Source organism: Ascidiella aspersa, chromosome 8, assembly GCF_963924565.1.
Source record: "Ascidiella aspersa chromosome 8, kaAscAspe10.2, whole genome shotgun sequence".
In the NCBI taxonomy this organism is placed as follows: domain Eukaryota; kingdom Metazoa; phylum Chordata; class Ascidiacea; order Phlebobranchia; family Ascidiidae; genus Ascidiella; species Ascidiella aspersa.
The window spans coordinates 21,602,434-21,622,248 of record NC_139454.1 but is presented as its reverse complement, the minus strand read 5'-3'; the positions used below and the strand labels follow the sequence as shown (position 1 = coordinate 21,622,248).

At 38.8% G+C, this 19,815-nt stretch overlaps 1 protein-coding gene across 1 annotated transcript; it reads right to left on the bottom strand.

Annotated features, from left to right (window-relative positions):
- Positions 1-1,418: 1,418 nt before the first annotated feature.
- Positions 1,419-15,315, bottom strand: LOC146136847 (uncharacterized). The gene is made up of 6 exons (XM_083396270.1): positions 14,957-15,315; positions 12,721-12,893; positions 10,106-10,421; positions 9,363-9,531; positions 8,471-8,676; positions 1,419-1,515 (listed from the first exon to the last, which is right to left on the bottom strand). Exons 1-6 carry the CDS (start codon positions 15,313-15,315, stop codon positions 1,419-1,421), a joined length of 1,320 nt encoding a protein of 439 aa, XP_083252396.1.
- Between the last annotated feature and the right edge of the window lie 4,500 nt (positions 15,316-19,815).

Genomic DNA, 19,815 nt, shown 5'->3' with positions numbered 1-19,815 from the left:
ATATATATCAAAGTTTTTCTCGGGTGAACGTTTATTATTTCAATACTTTCGTTGCACGGAAAAGTACGACGGTCACAATCACACGTTATAGTAATAGAAGGCTTCATGTTAGCTCGTCATTGTTAATATCCACCACATAGTCACTGCTGTGGCAAAGGTTAACAGAGAATGTATGGATATTTAAATATGTTTAATTAGCGAGCAGTTGTATAGCTGGAGAAATTTAATATCCATAAATCCAGCCAAAAGGTTTTTCAACTTTTTTTAACATATAACCCTAAACAAATTATTTGATTAGCGTTCTATATCTAACACTCTCGCCATTTTTGTGAATAACAATCGCAGTTTGTTTCAAGAATCAAAAACCGAATCAATGATAGGCTTTAGATTTAGAGTTACAAAACGCGGCTATGCAAGACAACAGACTATACAGAAAACATAGAAAAAGTGCAAACCATATTTCCAATAATATACAAAACTAAATTCTATACGTTAAACGCAAAACCATTGAAATGGCAAATATCTTACAACAGAGCGATTTTGTAAACAGGCTTCGTTAAGTGTTAATGTAAAGTTAATTAAAAAAAAATTGTTGCATCTTTAGGATTATATAGATTGAAATAGGTCATATGCACAATCGGTTCATCTGGCTTCAGCCATATATTACGATATATAGGCCAAATGTTTTATATTACCGTTTACGACATTCCGCAAAGGTATACAGAAATCACACAGTATTAAGTTGCCCAACATTTGTTACATGTTTTCACAACCATATAAACTATAGCCTACGCCTTCATTTTTTTGGTTTTGTAAGATGAAAAACAAACATGAAATGACGCCATGCCCTGATCAATAAAAGTTTATTGAGCGCGGTATCTGACCAATTATTACACTTCGTTAACCGTATGCGATTTCTATAATTACAAGATTTTCAAGCAAGTTACGGCTACGAGGTTTTAAAATGAGACAAAATAGGTACGGACTGTTCTCTGTAGCGTATGCAATATACCTAAATGAATTTCAGCCCAGCTGTATAGACAAACTCTTGTTGAGAACATGCTAAAAGCATTCGTCTTATTAACACTTGTTAGTAACTCTATGGTCACTTTAAAATGCTACCGGACTGTTTGGCCACAATTTTGTCTCAACTCGAAATTAACTGAATATTAGTGAATGTTGAACCAGTCTAGATCAAAAAAGCAAATAAAGGCGTGGTTAGAAAGGAGTTCAACTTTACTCTTCATAGTAATATCCGATTTGCCTGGAAAACGTGACTCGGTGTCACAAACGCAAGCAAGCAGCTTTTGTGTGGAGCAGAAATCATCACTTAAATTTCGAAAACACCGTTTCGTCGTAAAAAAATCGACGCCCCTTAAAGGAAAGAGCGTTTTGTTTTCCGAAACCTGGGTGATATTTCAGCGAGAGCTCTTTCGTGCTCCTGTTTTCCGTTTCCGGCTCTTTCCGTCGCCTCCACAACTTCCACATTTTAGTGCCAATGCGACGAACGCTTGCCTGCAACCAATGGATTTTTATTAGTATTTTGTGTGTGTGTGGGGGAGAAGGGGGGAGAGGGGGCAAGTGGTTTTTTAAGGTGTTTCGGGGGACCGAAATGGTTCCCCAAATTTCTCCAGCGGTTTCCCAAATTTTGGACTTGCAACTTTTTGGTATTTAAATGAAACACTTGCGGTCTCTTAAAACTATTAGCGGTCACCCAAACCAAACCTTAAAAAAACCCTGGAGGGGGCAATAATGCCCAATGCGAGTGTTTAAGTCAGTTGTTATCAAATTTTCTAACTCAAGAATTTTGGAAATTCTTGTAGAGGCCGGCATATCTATTTATTATTTTCAAGGGGTGCCGTAAGCCACATAGGGTTGAGAATCACTGCTTTAAACTATTACCGCCGGAATAAATGAGATTCTTAACTAAGATTGAACTTCGTCGACAGATGCACCCGTTTTGTTTTAACTGTGGGAAACCCCCGGTTGTTCCACACGCAGCGTTAAGTTCGGGGAAATTCGTATTAAGGATGCAGTATAGCGGCAACCTAAAGTGGGTGAAACATACACACCAACGCAACGAATGTGCGTTTTACCTACCCCAGGTGTTTTTCGGGGATGGAAAGGCGTGTAATATGCGGGGTTTAGAACGATCCACTTGCTTTGAATCGAGCCTTTAGCTTTTTTTACTTTTGGAAATTGGTTGTTTGTAGAACTGTATAGTCATACTTAGGTACACACCCTATCGGCTCTAGCATAAATCGGAATACATAATATCACCAAATCTAAGCTATATATTTTCATAAATTTTCAAAAACAATTATGATCTCTGCAATAAAAAGCTACACTTTTAATGTTTTTGGCACGTCGCCTTTTGGTCATGGGCTTGCACGGTTATCGTCCAACGTTAAGCTAGCAACACAGCCAAAGTTTAAGTCCAAAACGTCCATGTACCTATGATACTTGGCCCTCTGTTTTCGGCTACCGAAAGCGGTTTTAGTTTGCAACCACTTTCGTTACGGTCGTGATTAACGCAGCGAAGCGGGGACGGGATATCGTTTACGACATCTCACTACTGCGCACTCTTTGAAATCGAAAAAAGAACCCCGATGGGCGGCCCTGAATGTGGAAATCATGGGGAGATTTGGGTATGGGGTAGGGTTTGTATTCACAAGTCAAAATGACCAAGTCAAGCCATATGTCTAAAAGACTTTAGTTAAGTCAAGCCGTGTTTTAATCAAAACACTATTTGGAAACACACTGACTTAGCAGCACTTAAGTCAATGACTTAAGTCGTTACAACACTGGTTATACATATTTAAAACTCGAGTAGATGCAAAAAAAGTTTTGTTATCACCTGGAAAAGGGTTAACGAAAGTTTCAATTAATTAAGGATAAAAAAGCTAAGCAGTTGGCTAAATTGTTCAATAAGAAAGAATGCCTTTAGCTCTGTTAAAAAAATGAGGGGCAAAATCAAAAAGCGGTGGGCGTCAAAACGAAAATTTCCGACAGCAATGTTTGGGTGCCTACACGATTTACGGCTTCTAATTCCGCTAAAGCAATAACGCCTATATCGGTATCGAAAAAACCAGGAGCGTGGTACCGAATTTGTTCTCTGCTTGCACTGCGGGTTAGTTTGTTATTTTCTTTTTGCAAAACACACATACACAAACAAACCCACCTATACGAGAGTCTTGTCTGGGTCCTTCATTTTAGGTCTGCGGATATCCCCACAGTCCCGGTGAGGTAAAGCGTTAATAAACGCAATGGTGTGTACATTGCGGTCGATTGGCAAACACACTCAATTTGTTGAACGAGTAGTAAAGATATTTTCAGCTAAGCTAGTAAATCCCAATTTAAAGAGAATTCGGTTGTGAAGGAGCCGGCAATAATCCATGCCGTCGCAGAAACAAAACAAACACTAATAACGTCTCTCTCTAGATGGAATTAACCTGAAAGAAACGTCACATGCAGTTGCACCACGGACGGTCGCGCACTCGTAGGAGTTTCAATTTTATCGAAGTAGTAGCATTTAAGTACATTGACAAAACGCAAACACGCGGGACGTGCAAAGTACAGTTGGTGACGTGCATTTCTGCGTCAAGTGACGTACAGGTGAACGTCATATTTGCGTAAAATGACGAGTGTTTAAACTTTTGGGTGTCACGGGTCTTTTGTTCCGTATCGTTTAAAATTATGTGATGAATTGTGTTATTGACCTTTACTATATACCTTATAACCATACGTTGTTCGAAAAAAATAGTAATAGTCATACGAAAATATACTAACCGATTCTATAAATTTAATTGCGCTTTTTGCCTGGGTAGACACAGAAAATGAAATCGATTTCTTGGAGCTTAATGGTTGGAGGTTGTCGTAAAACGTAATAGGAATATAAAAGCCCATACAGAAGTAGGTAGCATTTTGAAAGTTTCGAATATCGCTTTATTCATTTTCAACATCAAAATATGAGAGGCAAAATCAAAAGAGGGGCAAATTAATGTTGAACATTTTGATGTTTTTTGAATATGGTTAAAGATATATACGAAACGTTTAAAATTCTGCCTATACTTCTGCATGAACTTATTCTTACGAAATAAGCTCATGCATATTCTTACTAAAATCTGCTCCCTATTGTTTAATTTTCCAGTATACGCGTGTTCAAAGCTACGTCGATCGCCCGGCGTCGGGCAGCAGCTCCGCACTTAGGGGCTTCCCACCATTGGCGTGGGCGTTAATTTGCGTTAGTTTTTTTTCTCGCGAAGCAGGCAATTACGTTATCACTGGGCCACGAATCTTTCCGACCTGTGAAAGCCGACTTGCGACTACTGGTTATAAAACGCGTAGTAATGGAGGATTTCAATCAAGCTCGAAGCAGTAACCCACCAATCGAACAACTGAAAGGATCTATAGTACTTTACACCAATTATATTGCGGAAAAATTGTTATTTTTGGTCAATCAGTTTGCGGCAGTTGTGAAAGAAAATGAACCTGAAGGTAGGTTTTGCTTGAGTTATGGTTTAGGATAAACGTTCTGTTTTAACTTCTGTAAATAAATGAAGAAGTTATCCTTTTCATCAGGAAGATTCAGTGTGTCCACCAGGCCCATTTAGAAAGCTTTGAAAATGTAAGGTCACAAAACGTTTTTTTCAAAAAGGGATGGATAACTGTAAGGATTGAAGGTCGCGGGTCGGTCATTACATTTTGGGTTGAATTTTAATTGATTTGGTTTATCGTTAAACGTTAAACGAAGGGAATATAAATACCTCTGCAACAAAACTGTACCGAGCTTTTAATAAATTGTGGTTTGAACTTGCATCCTACAACATATCAACTCTATATTTTATCTTAATTAACGAAATATGCTGTGGGTCGGTAGAATTATATTTTCCGGCTGGATTTCGCCCGCGGACCGTAGTTCAGTAAACCCCAGCCTTAGCAAGTTAAAAATCTCTTCAAAAATAACGTTACGATCCAGTAGCAGTACAGTACACTACAGTTTTTGCTTAAAAACGAATGACTTGCAGTAAATAATTTTAATTTAAGATGTATGCATTTTTATTGCGGTACTTTTTGTGGCTTGGTTTGCAAAATTAGGCACTTCTCTAGTAAACAGCCTTAGGCCTACAGTACCCTTAATCTGACCCTGGGTGTATGGTAACTGGCAAGAAATAAACGACGTCGAGGCTTAACAGGTTTATTTAAGTATTGTTTTCCATTGCATGTTATTGCTTTAGACGTCGTTCGTTCTTGCCTTGTGTGTGACGCTCCTGTTTCTGGCGAGTTTCTCAAGCGGGAAGCATTCCAAGAAGGAGCTCCGAAAGAAGCTGAAAGTGGTCAAACAAGGAATGACCAGAAGCGATAAAAGGTGAGTGACGAAGCCTTGAGTCTAAGGCAGTGGTTCTCAAACTTTTGTAAAAAAAATTACGCAACGGTCCCCCAGCAATTTTTTAATTGCTCACGGTCCTTGAAAATATACACAAATAAACTCAAAATAACACGTTGTTTTTAATTGTATCAATGGGACGGGTGCACTTGCTTCTTTGCTATCCGTTATGTTAACCTCTAATTAACGAATCACTTTATTTGAGTCTAGCAATCACGACCAGTTTTAAAACCGTGCCCACAGTGGCAGCGCAGCAAGCTGTAAAAACGTAATTCTCACAAGCACAACGCAACACTATGACGTCACAATTGAAAATTTAACTTTAAGCGTGCAATAACGTTAACGAACAATTAATGAGCTTGGTTTGGAAAAGTAAGTTGCCTGAAAATTTTATCGCACAAAGTTTTTCTTCTTCAGGAGCGTCGTGTTGATATTTTTGTTAGGTGCTTCGCGGTCCCAGAAAATTGTCTCGCGGACCCCAGTTTGAGAACCACTGGTCTAGGGCAATGCAGTTGCGAAGTTTGCTGGGAAACCAGTTCCGTTTTTTCTTTACTTGCCGCTTCGCCGAGCGCAAGAAAATCTTGCTTATAAGAAAAATGGTGTATCTAAGGCAGAATCTGTTACCCATACAAACATATGCAAACGTCTGTAAATCGCTTTTTGCGATTTGAACTGAGTGTTCCAACACTAAACGTTTCGCTAACGACTGTTTCTCAACCTTTTTTGCGCTGCGACCTAATACTAAGCGTTAATATAACAGCAAAGATTCGGCCACCCAGTTCTCTTCACCGAAAGTATTGTCAGCTAACTAAATATCAGAAATAAGCATATTCCTAATTCTATTCCTAATTCTTAAACACTTATCTTTAATATGGGGAAACTTTTGCTCAGAAGCTATTTTAAATAAAACTTATGATACTGTATAAATCTACTCCGGTATAGGCGACCCAAGATTGAACAGCAGGACATGCCTACGGAAGTATATTTTTTTTTACAATGTATATATATGTCCGCTTCGAGCGAATTTTAACCGTGTTACTGTAGTTTTGTCGGTTTTAAGAAAACCTATTCAATTTGGGCGCTATATAGGCGCTATATATATAGGCGCTATATATATAGGCGCTATAAAACGCTATATAGGCGTGCTATGGTATGTCGCGACTCATATTCTCTATAAATTGCAATTTTTACTAAATTAGATTAAAATTTGCGGTATCTTTTTTAGTACCAAGTATCGTATAGAATAAAAGTTTTGTATTGAGCACGGGCTCGTTGGAGAACAACACGTGTTTTTACGATTCACCTGCTGACGCAAACTTATAAAGTCATCGCTGAAACTTTTCAATTATCCCCAAAGCAAAATTCCTGGATTACGAAATCATTACTCGCCCTGTCGTTACGAATCATTACTCGCCGTTAACATCGTATCCGTAACTAAACATCACACACAAAGGTAAGTTAGTTGAATCCTTTCCATTTCTATCTACAGTGTTTTGCGAAGGCACCGCTGCAAAGTTGAAATACCGGAGGACAGCGATCGCAACGAGCGCGGTTTCGCGCGCTGGACCCACGCCAAGTTGCGTTGCAAAAACCTCGCCGAGTCGACGTACAACATCGCGATTTGCGATCCCACTTGCGTCGACCCGGTCACCGGACAAGAAATGGCGCCCAAAAACTACTCGAACGTCGCGTACGCGTTCGGCACGAAAATGGAGCGGCGAAAGAGTCCGGGAAACGCGACCTGGGTCTACTTGCCTGTTTCCTGCCAATGCGTGAAGAGCAAAAAGTCAAAGAAGAAGTCGCGTCGCCAGAAAACGGAACAGAGCAGTTCATAGCTGACGCACTTACTGTTTGGTGTCTGCTTACTTTTTGGTGGCCGTGGACGTCGTTTTGATTTCGTATTTTTTGTATTTATATGACCGTTGAACCTTATTAATGCTGCGTGTCTGTTTTTTGTACAGCTCTATTTAACATTTTTATATTTTGAATCATATTTATTTTGAATACACCTGGATTTTGCAAAGCATTCTTCATGTTTGAGAGACACCCCGGCAGGATTAACATTTTGCTTCGGTCAGGAATAGGTCTTCCTATAAATATGATGTTGACAGGCCTATAGTATTTTTGCACTGCCAGAAAAATGGCGCTTAATCGTTAGTTTAACATGATTATTTGACCAAGCATCATGCTTTTAAATAAGTTGCTGTTTGCAAAGGGAAATACTTAGCTAAGCGTTTTTCGTCGGGCTAACCCGCGCGGGAAACAGGCTTGTCTAACTATTTGCGATCAAAAGAAAGTATATGGAATCCCAAATTTCCACAAGCATGTACTCTTTTGCATTTTACCTGAAGCTGGTGACACGAGCTTCGTAGCCTTAAAAAAACAGGTGACGGTGGTCTTGACTGATCATTACGGGTAGTATCCTGCAATTTCCCGACCACATATAGCACTGGCTTTTTGGGGAGTAAATGCTAAAATTTCACTAATGTTTACTATGACATTCTGGGCGCGTTGGCGAAGTGGTTAGCGCCACTCACCAGCAATCCTCAGAGGCTCAACTCCCGGTTGAGCACTCTACGCGCGGTGCTTGTGGGCTGAGCACCTGAAAACCATAGCCCGAAGATCAAGCAGAGAGCGCAAGTCGCGATCAAGTTAATAATCTCTGCAACAGCGCGTCTACGAGCTGAGCTGGCGGCCGTGGAAGGAGAAAAACATCTCTCACTACTTTACAGACTTGTATACATGCTAGTGCAATGCATGGAAACGCGTGCATTGTATTGTGATGTATATGTAACACGCACTCGAATATGTTTCACTATGGCATTTACTCTACCACCATAACAAACAAGCTAAAAAGTTAACCTTTCACCAATGCGCAGTTTAACTCTGGCCTTACAACTAAGTGGCGGCACCAGTCCCTCAAACGGAGATTGGTTGTCCGAGATCTGAGTCCGAACACCTACTGACATTTCAGTTATTTTTTCCAATTTAAAAAAAACTGCCACTCACAATCACCCTTTTCTTAACCTTTTACTTTCCTAACATAAAAAAATATACAACAAAAACAACATCCGCAGTAATCACCTGATTCCCGGGAGGCATTTCGCGAGCAGGAAGGGGCACACCAAGCAGTAGGCGAAAGGCACACAGAGGCAGCCGTTGCCCAGCACCATGCTAGGGTTGGTATCCGACAGATAGTCGATCAGCATCAAGCCCATTGCCGGCGCGGTGCTGGTCACAAAGAGTACAGTGATCCAGATCAGGTATCGAAGACTGCCAAGGGTCCGTCTCTGCAGCAAAACCAACGGAAGCGTTTGGTTGAAACGGAAGGTAAGGCTAGGTCGGGCTCAGGGGTAATGCAAGGGCAGAGATACATTAGAAGAAATCAAGCTTAACATTAGAAGAATCAAGCTTTACAAAGATTCCTAGAAATATGTTTTTCAACGTATTTAACGAACAGTGGATAATATATAATAGGATTTTTGTGGAATTAACGCTATAAAGCGCTAAACATGTTTTGACAGTTCCGAACAATTCGCTTAACATATTGATAAAAGGATTCGACCAAAACGCCATGTTTAGCATTGCGCCACTAAGGTTGTATCATTTTGTGGTGTTACAAGGTTACCTCATCGTTATGTAACTGGTGTTTTATTTTATCAGTGGAATCTAAGATCAGTTTAATTTTTCCACAAACCCTGCATACCAAGAAAGTTTTTGCGCAGTTAAGAAAGGGGGCATACATTAGACTTAGAGCATCATGGTAAACACAAAAATAAACCGACTGGGGCTTCACCAGGATCGTAACTCCGGTGCTTTTTGAAACGGTCGAACTGTGCAAATAACCGGGTTTCAAATATTTATCACAGCAGCGGTGCAGACTTATAAGGGAAAGCACCACGTGGTACCTTTTCAGGGACTTTTCTATTTGCTGGTTTAAGAGTTCGACTCGATCTAAAGCGATAAAGTCCATTACCAGCACTTGGTGTGATCTAATAAGCGAGCGATGACGTGTTGTTTTGACGTCACTTGTCGGTCTAGCGACGTCATCGCTTTCTGACAGCTTGGTAGCGACTGGGACATCAGGTGCTTTGGTGGTGACCAAGGTGTTCCACAGTTGAGGCGAAGTAATTCCGCGATCGACCCTTAGAGAAATTACTTTTTCTGTTACGTTATTTCAAATGTGTTTGTTGGTTTTATATAAAATAATACGTTAGCTGAAAATCTTTCTTCGAAACACATTTTGTTTCGTATGAAATAGCTATTTGTGTTGTGTTTTGTCTGATTTTTTTGTTAAGGTAATGCCTATTTATCCGACTATAGGTCGCCAATTTTAATAGTTTTACGTTTTATTGTTTTGTCAATGACTTGACTGGGACTTGGCATGGTATTTTTGGCAAAATATTAACTTGGAGCTATTTTTGAAATTACTCGACTGGGGCTTAAGACGTTTTTAAAATGACTTGTTTACAACACTGGTAAGCAGTGGTGGTCTAATTGCTACTATTATTTTATCATTAAAAAAAGCTTATGCCAAGAAAAAGCGGCACTTTACTGAACTAGACAGTTTCTCGGTTGATTTATTTAATCGGAATGTTTCTTCCTTATTCAAATAGAATGCCGTGCTGGTAAAACCGCTATATGTTGTTTAACTGTGCGTTCCGCCGCTTGTCGAATCTTCGCAAGGCTCCAAATGCTCAGAATATAAAAGGGTGTCACCTGATTCTGCAGTAGCGAAAGTGTCGTTTAGTGTCGCTCAAGGTCCGCCACAAGATGGCGACAACGACCGCCACAGAAACGGCCCAGAGTCCGATGCCGACCACCAGCCAGTCGTGACGCATCGGCGGCCAAACCCTTGAGCAAATCCTCGTCTTGAGCGAATCGAGTTCGTGGTAGGGATAGCAGCCGGACAAACAGATGCACGAGTAAGCGCAACTCCAGCCCAGAGGGGCGCTGACCACGTAAAGAAGAGGAAATATCCACACGGTTGCGATTAGGATCCAGGCGCGGCGCTGGCGTCGCTTTCGGTCGAAGCCTGCAAGAGAATACGCATTAGTTTAGAAGAGTGGTTTCCAGCCATTTTAGCTTGCGGCACCCTACAGAAATTTTAGTAGTTCTCGTCACCCTTGCTCATATTTTTGCTTAGTGGTAAACTCTAACGTTGCAATAAAGAGATTAAAACAGCACATGGACTGAGCAACAAGGCTGTAAAACCTTTTTATTGCCTGGCTCTTTATCGCATACAAAATTTTTATTAAGAAGATTACCAATAGAGCAAAAAGTTGAATCGTAAAGAATTTGGAATATTTGTTGGCACCCTTGAGCGTTAAAAATGGCACCCTAGAGTGCCGACGCACCTCGGTTGAGAACCACTGCTTAATACGACAGTTTTTCTCAACCTTTTATTCTTGACGAACCTAATCTTATAAGCGTTACTATATATAACAGAGATAGTTGGTGACTCAAATTATCTCCACTGAACTTTTAGCAAAACATAAGAGATTTGCATTATTAAGTTCGTATTTGATTGACATGGAATGGTGCACATGTGGGCGCTCTTTCACTATCGTACGTAAAAATTAATAAAAATATTTTTTTCTTCAAATGCCGCATACCACAACACATATTGTTTGGGTTAGGGTGCGGGTTAGCGTTTGGTTGAGGGTGGGTCAAGTTATTATTAATAATAAACATAATATTACTTAACCCACCCTCACCCAAACGCTAACCCGCACCCTAACCCAAACAATATGTGTTGTGGTATGCGGTATTATTATTTTTTTTTCCATAACTTTTCACGTACAATAGTGAAAGAGCGCTCACATGTCTTCGTATTGTTTTGGATTTTTGTAAATACGCTGCTGTTAACTTAAGGACATTGTCCTGTTAACTTGTTTAAAAATCAGGGATTGCAAACTGTTTTGTACCAGGTCTGCGGAGTCGGATTAGAGAATCGAGGGAGTCGGTTGATTTTGCTGGAGTCGAGTGAGTATAAAACTACCTGAGTCATGAGTCCGACGTGCGCTTGCGCTGTACTAAATTCTAAACTGGTAAGAAGGACGTATTGTGGAACAATTTTCCAAACAGTTTATTGTGGGTGGATAAGTTGTTTTTGTCTAGCTTTTTTCGCATGTAACGCTTTCCTAATTTTATCTCTTGTTCAAGAGCTTCACGAATGATAAACCGGTGCCCATATCTCAGTTTAAATGCCGAGTCGGCAATGGGACTTCCTTTTCACCACACAGCACGCAGCGAACACTGGCCGCAAAAAAAAATTTGTGCTCAGTCAGCGGCGAGAAATCTGCTGCGACAGCGCAATAGAGGGAAAGGCGAAAGCCGAATAAAACGCGCAGCCGCTTGATCGGCGTTTCCACCTTTGGGTGAGATGGGAAACCAACAAACAAACGTTGTTGTGTTTTCTTCTCCCGCAACACAAGCGAGAATGTGACGATATCACACCTACACGGATATGTAAAGGTCGCTTTGTTTTAAACACGAAACCCCGATGATGGTAAAACTACAAGGTAAATATTCTTTGAAGATTTTTGTAAAGAATTACTGAAAAATTCCAATTAATACATAGGAAAATAATTATTTCCCCCCATTCGTATTACTCACACCCCCACCCCCCCCCCCCTTAATATGTTTTAAAAAGACCCCTATTCCACCTTTACAATTTACATTCACGTAGGACTCGGCACTCCAATAGTCTTACGCGTATAGTATAAATATTAAGGCCCGAGTCCAGCAAAATAAATCAACTCTATTGAGTCCCGAATTCCGATTCGGAATCCTCATTCCTGGTCGAGGACCACTATACACTCTCTACACACAAAGCACAATGTACGGGCTTTTTATTTCAGAAACTAGATTACATTAGAATTAGATCATTTTAGTTTTTTAAATTAGATTAGAATTAGAATTAGTGAAAATGATTAAAATATAACTAGAGTTACATTTAATTATTCACAAGCAATTTAGTTTAAATCGCAATTTATTGTTATACGACTGGAATTGGTAAAAATTCCTGTGTTTGTTTTTATACGTTTTACCATAGTATTTGCTTTTCAGACTATACAAATCACGTACAAGACGTGTCTATCAAAAATAAATTAATTCAAATTCTTTGTTCCGAAGAAATGACTGAAAATGCCGTTGGACAAAGTAGCGTTTGTCGCAAAATCCGAATTAGATTAGAACTAGAATTAGAGCACACAGGCAATTCATAAATTAGATTAGAATTAGAACTATAGCCGCATTTCGCGCTAATTCATCGAATTAGAAAACTAGAATCAGCTATAGCTGTTTAACTCTCCGACCAATTAACCAATCACCTGCCAGCAGCTTGGCCAGCTTTCTTCCTTCGTCACGCTCGGACGCGCTCTTCGACTTGAGCTCGAGGGCACGTGACCCGAAGAGCAGTGGAGCGTGAGTGGTGTCCCGGATGGAAGAGACGAGAATCCCAATGTTGCCGCACATGATCAGGAACATGGCGGTCAGCAGGGCTCTGTGATTGATTTTATGAAAATCAAAAATTGGTGAAATTAGATATTTTAAAGCAGGGGTTCTTAACCAGGGGTACGTGTACCCCTGGGTGGTACAAAGCACCAAAGCAGGGGGTGCGACATGCAGTGTGAAAATTTACGAAAAGCTCAAAAAGACAAAAAGGCCATTAGTGAATTGACCGATTATTTGTGTGTTGTAAATATGGTTGAACTTAGAAGACTGTAGTTAATGCATGCAAAAACAAATTCAACACAGAAATGATTTGAATTCCATTTTTTAATTGTCTATCATCATAGACAGGGACCACGAGAAAATGTCATGAAAGCTCAAAGGGTACGAGCGCTAAAAAGTTTAAGAAACACTGTTTTCAAGATAATTTTATTTGTGTTTTGTGTTACAAACCACAGTTTGCTTTAAACGTAGAAAGTTTATTTCAGTTGCAGGTTAATTACCTTCTCTGTGATTTACAGTGAAAATCGCTGCTTTGAAGTGCAACCACCAATGGATAAAACACCCATATTAATTTGTTTTGAAAAAAAAAAATTGACCAAAGTAAGATATGTTTACAAATTATTATGTCTTTCCAAATATTTTAGAAGTATATGGGTAATATATTTTTTTGTTTTTTTTTCTTAGGGTGGTTTCAATTTGTAATTTGTGTTTGGTCTATAAACAATTTAATCAATATCATGTTCTGTGTTAACTTTGAATTCAAAATACATTTAACACAAACGTTTTAGGCTCAGGACATGTAGCGCTTGTATGGAACGCAACATGACGGACAAATCAGCCTCAAATATGACAGTAGAGATGCATTTCAAGCGATTTACATAAAAACGCTTTGAATTGTTTGTTTTTCTAGTTTCCTGCCAAACCGCAAAATTATCGCGTGTACTATAACACTGTATAGGCTGTCATAGGAAAAGATTTCGCAGTTTCGTTCAGTGCATATTTCCGTGTGACATGATTTTAGTTTATTTGTTTAAATTATTTGTTTATCCAATTTCCGTTACTCTTTACAATTCGTTTATTACACAAAAATAGAAACATTTGCCAGTATTTGATAGCTAATGTACAACGCAACACAAACCAAGCCTTATGTGTTATTGCACCGTAGCATTTTCGTTGAATTGGGTTAATTTTAAGCAAAGGTTAATTTTAAGCAAAAATGTTAGCACTCTATGGTCGCCAAATCGGCTTACTCTTATGGTTTCGAAGACGTTTATTGAAAAAATTTTCTGACATGAATTTTGAAAGTAGTCGAAATAATAACCTAAATTAGTTGTTTTACCTACGTATTGTGCCACCTAGCTCAATAAACAAGCAGAATAAGCATGGAAGCTAACAGGGTCCGATGTTAAAATTTAGGTAACTGCGGTTCGGAAAAATAATCTAGTCATGCAAAAAATAATTAAAAACCCTCTTAAATGAATGGTCCGTTAATTTGTCCGTAATCAAACCGGTTTAATTTAAACCGCTATAAAAAATACTTAAACGAATACTTTACTTGGATTTGATAGGTTGCTAGGTACCGTAACGAATTTTTAAACGTTTAAATCAAATATAACAAAAAGTAGACACTTTTCAACGCAGTAAACCCAGACTGCTTTGTTATACTTATATATTAGATTTCAATTAGAGATATCCCACATTATAACAAATATTTCAATCAGAGATAATCCATAATTCGTGTTTTATTTCGACACTGGTAGAAGAATATTTTAGGCGTTCAAAATCCGATACGGTAACAATTATGCCACTCATATATTTGGTCAATAAAAATAAATGTAGAAAGGTAATGTTGTCAAGGTAAACAGAAAAGATTAGCTTTATTTCTAAAAAGCTTGGTTGAAATAAGTTTGATTGTTAACTTACCCATCTCGGACAAATTTGAAAATAGCTCTTCAGGGTTTGAAAGCTGCATAGTATTTTTGTCAAACTATTTCATCGAAAACCGTATTAGTTTCAAATCAAATGCCGATTCTACCAATGGGCATCAAGCATCGTATCCGATCTGAAATTACCGAAAAGCTCAAATTGCAATCAACAAAAGGTGTGACTTGCCTGTAGAACGCCCACCAGACGCGAACATCCTCTCTCACCAGACCCTGGTGGTTCGGATCAAAATGACCGTAGCCGTCAAGGTCAAAGTAGAGGTTAAGGATCTGGTAGAAGGCCAGCATTGAAAAGATGACGTTGGTCAGCAGGGTGTTGGCCACGTGCAAATAGACGTTGTTTTGACGTAACTTGCGACGGTACGTCATCAGCGCTACCAGCACCGAACCGTTGATGACGATTGAAACCGAAGGCAAAATGGCAAAGATCAGGAAAGCGGCGACTCGGCGGCTTTGGCATTTGTGGGGAAGGCTGCTCGTCAAGTTTCCACTGAAATTGCCGGACAGCGGCATCGCATATGTTGTCATTTCACTGTTTTTTTTTTAGCAATAAATTTTCTGGAAAATCGAAAATAAAACTTGTATTGAAGTGATCATCAAACCTGGTATAGGCTCTCGCCTGAATTGCCTCTACTCAAAAGCAACACAGTTATGCGTTAACTAGTGTATGGGCCGCGATGGTAAATTGAAAAAGGGTCTCTGTTTTATTTGATTCTGTCGCCAACTGCAGTACTTTATGGTTAAAATTATTGAGATTTATTCTGAAAAAGATTGATTTAGTAATTGTGAAAATTGCGCAAACAATGCGAAGACTTGGCTCATTTTAATTAAATCTAAATTTATAATGTCATGTTTCGTTTACCTTGTACCTACAAAGTGAAGCAAACTGGGTCGCCACAGCTTAACTGTTTACTCATGTTATTATTTGGTTCGACGTGTAAAACGGGTTAAGAACACTTGCGTATATTATATATTGCTTACATTGTTTTAAATACAGATTTCTGCTACTAAGAAAAACGCCCTTCAGCTTTAAGCATTGAAATGACTTAAAAAAATGTGTTAACGACCTTTTTACGCTCAAAATAACTCAAATATTTAAAAGTAGTGCATACGAAAACAGCGATACAATTGACACCTAAATCCGTTGTTTATTTCATTAGTAATCTCTATCACTTATAATGATGCCATAGAAAAATTGAAAATGTGACTTTTTTAAGAATCGCGAACAGAAAGTTATCAAGTGCAAATTTCATATATGCCTTATTAACAATATTGTGCGCCTAGTGCGTCAAATTTACTAAAGAGCGAAGCTGGGATGCTTTAATAAAATGGGCGTATTGGAACGACATCCTTTTAGCTAGTAATTTAAAAAGGTCCTTTGTATTTGCAACTTCCGTGCACTGTTTGTCAAGGCAGATACAATGGGACGGATATAACTTGAAACAACCCTGTAACTGAAGCTTTCGGGGTCGAAATCAGGCCAAGCGCATTTCACTTTTGACAAAACGTTTTACAATTGAAACGGGCTATGTCTTATCTCAATATCTCATGCCACCTATAGACGTTTGTCAAATGTGAGTGTCCATAATCTATAACAAACTGTTTAATGAAAATCAAGATCGATGTACAAATATATTTGTAGGCCAAACACTTTTCACGCTGTATGAATTAATTTGCCAGGCTTTTCAACTGACTGTGGTCTTTAACCGGATCACTGTGGGGTTTGTGTCCTGTCATTTTTTCCCCGGGTAAAACCGGGGATTTTTTGGCCACTATAAATACTAAAATTATTACTAACATTGACACATATATATTACTTACATCATAAACAAAAAGGTAAAATGTTAATCTTCTGCCTATGCGCAGTTCAATTCTAGCCCTACCTCCAAGTGGCGGCACCGTCTAGCTTTGGGAGAATGATTGTCCTGAGGACTGGGCTCGAACACTACTGACACTTCAGGAATTCCCGACCTACTTTTTGGTCAATGGGAAGAATACGCCACTATACTTTTACACTTCTTTTACATTTGCTTTCTTTGCTTTCTTTAAGTTAAAAATGTTTTTTTTCAAATATTTATAGTTTCCTAAAAAACACACAAGTTTGAATTTACTAACAACAATAGTAAGTAAGTAAGTAATGTTTATTTTTCCGTTAGCGCTTAAATTAAAATACTCAAGTAAGCTATAACAAAAAACAAATTCACGCGCGATACGGCCGGAGCAGCGAAGGGTCCAATAACGTAACATAATTTGTAAGCACACCTACAATAAACTGGTACACGAAAACTCAGAAGGCTATTAGAAATGTTTGAGCTTCATGTTATGCTTGTGCATTCCAGTTTCAATATGAACAAAAGATTAAACATTTTACATAGAGCAATTTCGAAAACAGTATCCTTGTTTTAATAGGTATTGAAAAAACAATCTGCCGGAAAAAAACACCCACCTGATCGTAATCAAAGTATAAATAATATAAAATTTATATGAATTTAGATACAAACAATATAAAATTTATATGAATTTAGATACAAACAATATACAATTTATATGAATTTAGATACAAACAATATACAATTTATATGAATTTAGATACAAACAATATACAATTTATATGAATTTAGATACAAACAATATACAATTTATATGAATTTAGATACAAACAATATACAATTTATATGAATTTAGATACAAACAATATACAATTTATATAATCTTTTTAATAGAGTATGAAAACGGTCCAACTGCCTTAGCCCTGCACTTGGAACGACTGGGCACACGTTCTCGATATAGATGCGATTTCGGTTCGTTCAGAGCTCACTCTCTTTCGACGAAACGTTTCAAAGCGAAACAGCATTGACGTGCATATCCGGCGCCCTAATCCATACAAACACTTCGCAGCGAACGCACAAACACGATATAGGCGTCCACGAGATGCTTTAAGTGACAGCTACCCAAAGCAATGAAATGCTGCAACGCAGAAAATCCAACTGTGCGCCGTACAGACACTAATTGTCGACAGGCGTCCTTGCGGTCGCACCGAAGGTCAAAGAGCCTGCTGGCTTACGTTTTCATGGGCTCCTGCCCTTTCATTTTGCCAATTAAGGTCGTTTAGGGCTGTCCGAATAATTGAACGTTGATTGAGCTACTGCTGGTTTTGTATTCAGTGATGCGCCGGTAGGCCTACTAAAAAACGGTAGGTTTTATTTGAAACATACGACCAAGTCCGACACGCCAAGAACAATTTTCCGTCCGGCTGCACGTTTTTATGCTGATTTTTTAGCATATTTTAATGAATAAATTACACTTGAATAGGGCAACCTGACTTTCCCTACTCTCACCAGCTTGTCAAAACCAAGCATTTTACATACTTTTGTTAACGAGTCGCACTTAATCACATGTATATTTCAGATCTTACTTTGATCTGACCGTCAGAAAAACTTTGTTTTCTCATATGCCCCTGTCAAAAAATAATTTTACATCCATCGCGTCTTGCTTCGATGTTGGTTCCCCGCCTAGTTTTAAGCATCATAGGCTGCGCCTCACTCGAGAAACCTCTCTGAATGAGCGCTACGTCTCGTATTGTTAGACTTCCCACTTTATTTTCTTTAGCCATTTCAGCCTATAGCTCACGAAATTCATTCAAATGCATGGCATAAAACAATAGCCTATATATGGAAAAAAAACACCTATTAAAATTGCCCAAAACAATAAGTACGGAAAAAAATACCTATATATTTAAAACATATGTAAAGAAAGCAGTGATTCAGAACTTTAAATATTTAAAGTTTATTTGAATAGTGCACGCCATTTGAACCTCTACCGTCTGACCGTATACCTTTATTTTTTCATATTTTAATAAGAGAGAGCGTACTGAAAGAAACGCTTAAACTCTTGCCACCGTTCAACATATTCGCAAAAAAACGTGTGGAAATCCGGCCTTTCTTTTGAAGTCCCCAAGTTTTAACTCGCGTCGCCTTGAATCCAAAGCAACATTGGCCGGTCAAGGCTCTTTGGAGCATTCGAGTTGTTGCAAAAACTCTGCCAGGTCCCACTCGTGCATTTCCAGCGTAGGGGGACAGTGTTTTGCTGCCTGGACCGACGACACCGTTGGCTTGACTTCCGGGACCGCGACAGGGTTCCACTGATCCGTTGACGTCACGGAGTAGACGCCCCGGGGCTCGGGCGCTAAAAACAAGGTTGGACGTTTATTTTTGTTCTAATCTACATGTCAATGTTTTAATTATGAGTTTGAGACCACGCTTTGAAGCATTTTGTTGTGATTGTGTGTGTGAGTGAGCGAAGGGGGGGATAATTTTACGCATAGCCTGACAAAAAATAATATGTCTTTACTCTAATAATCAATTGCTTCTTCATTGATAAAAGGTCGACGACATCGATACGCCAAAAATATGTGTTTTTTGTCATATCTTTTTAGGCAAGCGTTAGTATAAAGAATTTTTTTTAATAATCTTGCCGATGTGCCTACAACTGTATTCAAATTTTGTTAGGATGGATGTTAAATTAATGTTGCCAAACTAAAGTTATCGACAACTGTAACAATTTAATGGAAATGAAGGTTCGTAAACTCGTTTAAAGGTACATGGCACTGTGTACGAGTGTGTAAGTGCAATGAGTAGTGTTCAAAAGAACATGTCTTTAAAATGTGTACAAAAGAACCTGTCTTTGAAATGTGTACAAAAGAACCTGTCTTTGAATACAAAGGCAAGTCATTTGATTTTTTTCTTTGCTAACAATTAATCGCGATTTGCAAACATCGAATGAAGCACACTTACCGAAAATGGTACTTTTGCTGTTATTCATTAGCTGTGGCGTTTTCGTGAGATTTCTATATTTTAGGCCAACTTTCTCTTTGAATCCTTTGATTGGTTGGCTGGGTAGAGTCATACTACACCTGAAACAAAACGTGAGTCACAACACTGCAAATGGCAAGACTTGTGGTCAGGGCTGCGGAGTCGGTTAGAAATAACCCGAGTCCGACTCCGGTCAAATGTGCGATTTTGTCGAGTC